Source organism: Papaver somniferum, chromosome 3 (genome assembly GCF_003573695.1).
Source record: "Papaver somniferum cultivar HN1 chromosome 3, ASM357369v1, whole genome shotgun sequence".
Lineage (NCBI taxonomy): Eukaryota > Viridiplantae > Streptophyta > Magnoliopsida > Ranunculales > Papaveraceae > Papaver > Papaver somniferum.
The window spans coordinates 203,780,983-203,789,907 of NC_039360.1; the positions used below are offsets into that span (position 1 = coordinate 203,780,983).

At 35.8% G+C, this 8,925-nt stretch overlaps 1 protein-coding gene across 2 annotated transcripts; it reads left to right on the forward strand.

Moving 5' to 3' along the window:
* The first annotated feature begins 2,136 nt into the window (after positions 1 to 2,136).
* LOC113358457 (DEAD-box ATP-dependent RNA helicase 31-like) lies at positions 2,137 to 6,698 on the forward strand. 2 transcript variants are annotated; one of them, XM_026602032.1, is made up of 11 exons: positions 2,137 to 2,593; positions 2,722 to 2,828; positions 3,215 to 3,270; positions 3,405 to 3,629; positions 4,002 to 4,208; positions 4,291 to 4,377; positions 4,462 to 4,557; positions 4,782 to 4,997; positions 5,537 to 5,719; positions 6,029 to 6,161; positions 6,250 to 6,389. In XM_026602032.1, the coding sequence occupies exons 1-10, from the start codon at positions 2,286 to 2,288 to the stop codon at positions 6,110 to 6,112; spliced, it is 1,569 nt and encodes a 522-aa protein (XP_026457817.1). In that variant the 5' UTR covers positions 2,137 to 2,285; the 3' UTR covers positions 6,113 to 6,161; positions 6,250 to 6,389. The 2 variants fall into 2 exon arrangements, with proteins under 2 accessions (XP_026457817.1, XP_026457816.1); XM_026602031.1 differs by lacking the exon at positions 6,029 to 6,161 and having other exon boundaries at positions 6,250 to 6,698.
* Positions 6,699 to 8,925: the final 2,227 nt, after the last annotated feature.

Consider the following 8,925-nt stretch of genomic DNA (forward strand, 5'->3'; position numbering starts at 1 on the left):
TTTCTCCGCTATGTTATCCCAACTTTTTGTTGGTTATGGTTGTTGATTTTTTCAATTAATTGCGCACCTATTGACCGAGAAAGGGAAAAAAAGTAAAAAAAGAAAACTCGATGGAATATTTTTTTTATCGGAAACGAAATGTACACGGTAATGAACTTGGTTTTGCTTACCCATATTAAATTAGTTAACAAACGTTTATTTGTTTAGTTGTGGGTTGTATCTAGGTCAACTTTCGGTTGTATTCAATATCTATCTTCAACAATATGTATTTATGTGTCAATGTATGTATGCATTCTAAACAACATTGCAGCAGTGGTATCTAGGCATTACATTTTCTAACATATTTAAACATATTATATTGAAAGTCTTAAATTAGAAAAAGATCCATAAGTGTAAAGATAAACCATATAATTTTTTTGTGTTTTGAATTCATTTCTAGCGGAGTTTGGATATGTATTTAGTTGCATTCCTATTAAACAGACAACGTGGGATTCGATAGGTATCTGAAAATCGATGCTTTCATCTATAGTCACAAAAAGTTTCCAAACCAGTTGAACTTCACTTGAGAGGATTTTTTTTTGTTTTTTCCGAAAACTATCCAAAATCCTAAATGATCATCATTTTTTTTTAATTCGTCAGATTGGGATATACACAGATTAATTGGTCTATACCAAATAAAACAGCATAGAGTCATTAGGAAGCAAAAATGCTTCAAAAAAAAAAGAGGAAGCAAAACCCAAAACCCCTTAGCTAGATATTTCTGAAAGCGGCTAAACAACCCTAATTTAATTAAGATTAATCTTATTGAATTAGAGATAATCATTAATTATTTTTTAATTTTTAATTTTTTTAATTTTTAATTTTTAATTTATATTTTTTCCCCATAATCGTCATGGTCAAAAAATTTCAACTATGACGATTCTGGAAAATTCATAAAAGTCGCCACTGTTTAAATAACAAACCATGACGACTTTTCAAGTATCAAATATTTCTGGAAAAATTGGTAGAAGTCTTTAAGACCATGACGACTGTAAAATTAATGGAAGAGCTTCTTCCTTTCCATAATTTGCAAGAGCAGTCATGGTATCAATTAAAGACCATGACGATGCAAAAAAAAACTTCACAAATTTTCAGAAAGTTCGGTCATGGTATTGACTATCGACCATGCCGACTGAGTATCGTCAAATTATAAAAGTTAGACCTTGATGACTCATAAAGCAAAAAATTTGATCAATATTGCTCGAAATATAGGAATTGTCCTAAGATATCTACCTTGACGATTGATGTAGTGTCGGCCTGATATTGTTATTAGACCATTACGACTGTTGCAAAAATCATCATGGTTAATAAATATACTGTGACGATGTTTTATGTATAAAATTTTCTTTGGAAAAAATTGTGACGACATTTTATCTATAAAATTTCTTTTGACAAAAATTTGCTCAATTTTGATCGAAATATAGAAATGTTTGTCATTGTCCTAAGATATCTACCATGACCATTAATGTTGCGTCACCATGATATTGTTATTAGACCATTACGACTGTTGCAAAAATCGTCATGGTTAATAAATATACCGTGACGACTTTTTATCTACCGTAATGATTAATGTTGTGTCGCCATGATATTGTTATTAGACCATTACGACTGTTGCAGAAATTGTCATGGTTAATAAATATACCGTGACGACCTTTTCCATATAAAAAGTCTTTTGAAAAAAACTGTTACTAGTCCATAACAACTATTGCAAATTGTTGGTAGTCCATGACAACTATTGCGAAAAAAGAAAAATAAAAAAGCATAGAAAATGAATGAAAGACACATATCATAGCCTAAGGAAAAGGGGCAATAAGATAACTCTATGCGTTTTAAATACCCCTTATCCCACTGTGTTGGTTGGGAACAAAACTCGTATACCCTAGTCCGGCCGGTTCTTATTTTGGATACCCCAATGCCCAATTTCACGAGAGATGCTGCTCGTTACCGAGTGAGTCTCCTCGGCTCGCTTTTTCTAAGGCTGCTAACGAGGGTACCATTTTGTTTGAAATGTACCAACCCAAAGGTAATTGCTTTTTTGTTCTCTATGTATATATCGGTACACTCCCAATCAAAACGGTATCCCAATTAGCAGTCTTGGCTTTTTGCTCCCACCAGCAAAAATAACAACAAAAAGATAAATCTTAATAAAACCCCTTCTAGCCAAAAGATTAAAACCCTAAACCCCAAAACGTTAATTCCTCTCAGCCTCTCTTTGTCTCTGTGGAACCCTAGCAACAAAAAAGAAAATGAAAAGAGTAGCAGAGGGTGAACTTGTTAATAAATCGAAGGTATCTAAAGGTAATGATAATACCCCTGCTACAAAGAAGAACATGAAGAGGAGGAATAAGAAGAAGACTTTTAGCTCCAGTATAAAGAGTGCTCAGGTAGGTGGGAATCTACAGAAACAACAAATAGCTTCTCAAAAAGCACCAGACAGTAAAATGGATGAAATTCCTGTATTTGGAGATTTATTGAGTGAATTAGGCAAAGAAAATGATGGCAAGACAAATCCAAAATTATCAAGTGGAAATGATTCTCACCTGAGTCAGACTAGGTAATGTATTTGTTCTGACTGTGATCTCATTTTCATTTGATGAAAAGGAAAACTTACTAATATATGGTGAAATTTTGTTTTAAATATATTTGAATTCCATTGATGCTTTTTTTTTTGGATGTCTGTAGATTTCATCAGTGCCCAATTTCTCCCTTGTCGTTGAAGGGAATAAAAGATATGGGATACGAGAGAATGACTACTGTGCAGGAGGCAACTCTTCCTGTCATTCTTAAAGGTTATATTTAATTAACATCTCTGGCTTATAACAATGAATCTCAACTTCTTAAGCAAATTTTGCAGCTTTATGGAGACTCATTTGTTTTTAAAGTTCTCGATGAACGAGTGCATAAGCTTCTGTGGTTATAGTAACTGACGACCTAGACAGGGGTGTGTTTATATGTTTTGGTTGGACCTACCATATTCTTCACAGTCAGTATTTCATGATTCTCAAACCTACCATATTCTTGGACCTCTTTGGAATGTATGTAATCTCAACTTAGTCGACCTGATAGGTTTGAAAGACCAGGTGCAAATGAGATTTTCTCCATCAGTGCCACTTTTATCTCACCTCCAAGTTTCTGAATAGTTCTATTTCTCATTGCGATCTATTATGTGTTGCAGGTAAGGATGTATTAGCCAAGGCAAGGACAGGAACTGGAAAAACTGTAGCATTTTTGGTATTGAACTTGACCTTTTTGAAGTTGGCATTATTCTCAACTTTAGTATCCAGGCTCAAGATGTGAGACATCACAAAGTCTTATTCTTATACTCATCTTCAAAATAACGATTCTAATTAAAATATCGATTGCAGCTTCCAGCAATTGAGAACATTTTAAAGTCAACTTCAGTGGATTGTAATAGAAAAGAGTTTCCTATTAGTGTGCTTATTATATGCCCAACAAGAGAACTGGCATGCCAAGTTGCTGCAGAGGCTATGAAATTGCTTAAGCATCATCCTTCTATCAGTGCTCAAGTTGTAATTGGAGGCACAAGCCAAGATACGGAGCGGAAACGTTTGTTGGGAAAGCCTTGCCAGGTAAATTCTTCGTTCGAAAAAGATTTATAGCATGTAAAATTAGTTATGACTATCCAGAATATACAGTTATTTTCCAGGGAAACTCTTCAGCGTAAGTTAGATCCTATGAGCATCCTTGGGTCAAAATTTTCATATAGCTGGTTTCTCGGTTAGGATCCGTCTAAGTTTGAATGCTAGGACTGAACTCCTTTTAATCTGCCGATGCCACGTGTACTCCCCCCACAGTACAGTTTTTATTTCTAATTAGAATAACTCGGTTAATGTCCTCTCAGGGAACTTTAACTGAGGATAGTAAAGATAAAATAACTGCTGAAGTGAAAACTTGATTCTTGTATAATTCTAAATTCATCACACCTTGTCTCTCCTCTTTAGATTCTTATTGCGACACCTGGAAGGCTTAAAGACCATACTGTGACTACACCTGGATTTGCTACTCGCTTGAAGGGTGTAAAAGTGCTTGTTCTTGATGAAGCTGACCAATTATTAGGTATGGGATTCCAAAAGGACATCGAAAAGATTGTTGCTTCTGTTCCAAAACAGCGGCAAACACTTCTATTTTCTGCTACTGTTCCAAAAGAGGTTTCATTCTATCATTACAACTTAACGTATCTTATATAAAAATGACTTGAGACAAAGCTCACAAAGTGTTATTGGCTAACAGGTTCATAATATCTGTCACATAGCTTTAAAAAGTGATCACGAATACATCGACACTGTTGATGAAGGTAGCGAGGAGACACACTCGCAAGTAAGATATCTATTCCCCCCCTTTTCTGTTAGTGATATAACCGTTCTGATTATAGTTATTTGAATTTGTTTGTGATTGTTTCAGGTTAGACAGACCCATCTAACTGCGCCACTCAGCGAACACTTTTCAGTTATATATAAACTTCTAAAAGATCATATTGCTGATGATGTTAATTATAAGGTATGTATGGATGATTTCCAGTTTTTTTTTCTCTCTGTAGTTCTCAGTCTCAGGTCCTTAATTTCCTTGTGGAAATACTATGGGTTTTAAAGAAACCTTTTTGCTATTTTATTTTTTTAATATTTATGAAGGGTATTTATTATGGTTATTTGATGTGTGAGCTGCTGTTATGTCTTGTAACCTTTTTTTTTTAGTTCTCAAATGAATTACTGTTGAAATTGCAGGTTCTTGTATTCTGCACTACTGCAATGGTCACAAAGCTTGTAGCTGAACTCCTTTCTGACCTTAAATTGAACGTACGTGAGATTCACTCGAGGAAGGCCCAGAGCTACAGAACAAGGGTGTCTGATGAGTTCCGAAAGTCAACAGGACTTATTCTTGTGACATCTGATGTTTCTGCACGTGGAGTAGACTATCCTGATGTTACTCTAGTAATACAGGTATGGCATCCGCTTAAGTAATGTGTAAAGGTATCCGAAAATCTAAACTTTTCCGAGTGACTGAACGTGGTAGTGTTATATTTAGAATTGAATATTCAACTTAATCAGAAGCTAGATTGCAAATAAGTCGACCCGAGGTCTGCTAAAGAATTAGGTGTAAGTGTAACCGGTGCTGAATACTCGCAATTCATTTGTCGGAATATACTTAAAATAGAAAAGCTTTAGATTTGATATTATCCATTGATGGCAAAGACTGTTGAATCTTCCTATTTTGTTAAACTGATACAATGTGAATCGGTTAACATTAGGTACTAATTTGATTAGGTAGTTGTCATGTGTCCTTCATGTTATTATGTGCTTTTCCCATTGAGTCAATCTCAAAATTTTGAATAGATATGAGGTGATTATCTTTGTTATTTATTCTAAAACACTGCTTGGAAGCACCTGTGCAACCATTATTCATGACTGGAATCAATATTTTGTCCCTATTATCCAGTGCCATCTTGTAGCTTTTACTAAGCAGCGTAGCCTGACTGCAGGTTGGATTGCCCTCTGATAAACAACAGTACATACATCGACTTGGTCGAACAGGTCGCAAAGGTAAACAAGGGCAAGGAATACTGCTGCTGGCTCCTTGGGAGGAATTCTTCTTATCTAATTTGAGAGATTTATCATTAATAAAAGCTTCAGTGACGTTGATTGACCCCGACTCAAAGAAAAAAGTGAGTATGTATATCCTAGTTATGTTTCAGATACAGAACGGTAACCAATACAAATCTGAACTTTTGGGGGAATTTTTGCGTAAGATTGTTTTACAGCAATTTTTTGATTGTGGGATGACTGAAATGTGCCCCCCTGAAGTTCCACTTTTGAAGTTTCTTTACAAACGCAATGCACCCTAGAAGAATAAAAAAGATGACTATAAAAGCTTTTCGATTTATCACGAGAACATCTCATTGGTGTTTCACCAAATGTTTCACGAGAACACTCTCTTGCGGAAATGAGTGCTAAACACCAAATGTCCATTGCAGGCTGCAAGTCCAGTCAGAGTGACTAGAGTCCTTGATTTCAGTCAACCAGGGTTTTGTGTCTCAGATTTTAGATTTTCCATCTAAAACATCCATCACATTATGAGCAGTTGGAGGTTGTTCTAACATAGTCAATGTTAGTATAGCATGAACCCCTCACACCTCATTTGATGTTCAACTTGACATGCAGGTTTCTGTGCTGAGATTTTTTTTTTCCTGAGCAGGTAGAACAGGCGGTGTCCCGGATAGATATGAAAAGCAAAGAGGCAGCATACCAAGCATGGCTCGGGTACTACAATGGAAATAAGACAGTGGGCCGTAATAAATGCAAGCTGGTCGAGCGTGCAAATGAGTTCAGCAGGAGTATGGGACTTGATACCCCTCCAGCCATCCGAAAGGTCGTCCTTGGCAAGATGGGATTAAAAAATGTTCCAGGTCTTAGATCTTATTAAATGAAGAGATCAAGGCAAGTTTCTAGCTGATCGTCACTACCTGAATTCTATATGTTCCCATTCTCAACTTTCATATTTTGTTACATTTTTATTTTTGTGATACACCAACTTCACATTATGTGTAGTGAAAATGCTTGATATATTGATTTTATATTTGTTCTTGTGAAGTTGTTTATAATCCAATCTCCCAGTTCCTTAATAAACCAGTTTTCAAAATGGCAGTTTCTTTTCCCTCTCATTATCGATCTTAATTATAGCGTTTAATTATTTTTAAGGCTGTAGCATAACTCGTGAGCAAGTTCTCCATTTTAATGAGAAAAAAGGATTTATCGATTGTGCTTGTGTTTTTCTTTATTATATTAACTAGAAAAATAGAGACATTTACATCATTTTAGTTCTCCACCACATTGAGTAAAAAACAAAAAAAGTTCTCCACCTCATTAGCTTCCCGAGAAGCAAAACTAAAATCACAATTCAGCATAAACTAAGTTATCCAAATTGCTTCCCTAGGTTTAAAATTGATTAATCTTTTTGAACACTAGAAGTTTGTTGAAAGCATGCGGAACATAAATGGTCATTTGTTGAAAAGCGCAACGACAAGAATAAAGTTCTAAAATATAAAAACTCGTCCTACGGCATCACAAAGCTCTGGAATTATTTTCTATCTTGTAATGAACGTTCTACTTGGTTAGCTTAGTAATCCGAAAAGAATTTGAAATGCCGCATTTATGTGTAGTTAATTATTACTTATATGCTCTTAAGGAATAAACATATTTATAAAAGTGCTTGATAGCCTTTTGTCTTCCAAATCAAATGACTCTAGACCACGGAGTGTGTTTGTAATTGGATTGGAATGCTCACCTAGGCTGAGTCTAGTGGAGGAGGTAAAGTGGTACTTGTACAGTCGCGCCACGTCACGTAGGAGGGATGTCTTAGTCTAGTGGTGAGGGAGGGAAAATAGGAAGGGGCCAGGATTGTTTCCTCGCCCAAAATACATTCAATTTTAAAGAGTTTTATTATTTTTAATTATCTTTATTAAAATTATTGGATAAAGAGTATTACATTAACTAGTTGGAAGCCTAACAAGCTAAGCTCCAACAACATACTACTACATTAATTGAACAGGTTGCTGTATTAGCCTACCAGCGAGTTTCATGAGTAACCTAGCCAAAGGAGCCGAAGCGGATGGGGGCTGAGATTGTGGCACAAAGGGGGCAAGCTAACTCTACCTTCCATGTTAATTCCTGCAATATTACGTCATTGGGGGCTCGAACCTGGGACCTCCTAGAGCGCATGAAACTTTTGGGAAACGGGGATGACCAGCTGAGCTAGGTGCCCGTTCTTTTATAAATTTTTATATTTTAAACATATAAGTGGGTCCACTTTTAGATTCATTGTGCCTAATTTTTATGGTTTATGCCCAAGTTGTAACAGATCTATGGACATTTTTGGGGATCATGCGCTTCACTGTGCTAAGGATATAGTCCATAAGTTTCGACATGATCTAGTTCGTGATGTAGTCGCTGATATTTGTTACAAAGCTGGTGTGCCTGCGCGTAAGGAAGCTTCTCTTGCTTTCTGACGGATGAGAACAAAGATTTGAAACCTGCTGATATTCTTATGCTCAACTGGGAAAACAGACAGGATGTTTGTATAGATGTCACAGGTGTCTCGCCCATCACTGGTGATAGTATTCGCTCTTTTATCCCGGGAAAGACTATATCTAGTACAATTTCACGTAAACACACTAAATACTTGGACAAGTGTGTTTCACACGGCAATGGTTTGGGCGTCTTAGCTTTCTCTACCTTAGAGGAACTTTGTGAAGATACTTTGTGCTTTTTCAAGCGTCTGAAGAATTGTTTGGTTAATAATGACGCTAGTAGTGGTTTTGGTAGTTTTATTTTTCATAGGTTAGGCATTGCTATTCAAAAAGGTGTTGGAACCCAGCTTGTTGCTAGGTTGCCAACCAAAAGCTTTGTATAAACTTATCACCACAAAAATAAAAAAACTTATAATACTTTTAGATTATGTTTATTATAAAAGTGACAAAAATAAGTATCCTTGCTTTTCACTTTTTTCTAGAGAGGATTCAATCCTCGCCAATTTCTAAATCTCCTCCCACGTTACCTGCATCTGAGGAGAGAGAACGGGGATTTTATTTATTTAACATTAGACCACGATTTTTGGTAGTTATCATCATACAAAATAACGCCACTAGACTCAGCCTTATGGATTGAAATAACCATGCAGTTTAGTATACCTTTCTAAGTGACTATTTGATTGAGAAGGAATAAACAACTTACATATTTTTCCCTACTGTAGATGGTGATTTTTGGACCGAGGGTAAAACAATCATTTTACAGCCCAAGGGTAAAGTCGTAATTTGGTAGTCCAAGGTTAAATCGTCACTCTGCAGAGATGTCCAACCTAGTCGAGTTACTCAAG

Coding starts and splice junctions, on each gene's coding strand:
- LOC113358457 (XM_026602031.1), top strand. CDS start 2,286: ATGAAAAGAGTAGCAGAGGGTGAACTTGTTAATAAATCGAAGGTATCT. Junction 2,594..2,721: donor TCTCACCTGAGTCAGACTAG/GTAATGTATTTG, acceptor GGATGTCTGTAG/ATTTCATCAGTGCCCAATTT. Junction 3,271..3,404: donor GAAAAACTGTAGCATTTTTG/GTATTGAACTTG, acceptor TATCGATTGCAG/CTTCCAGCAATTGAGAACAT.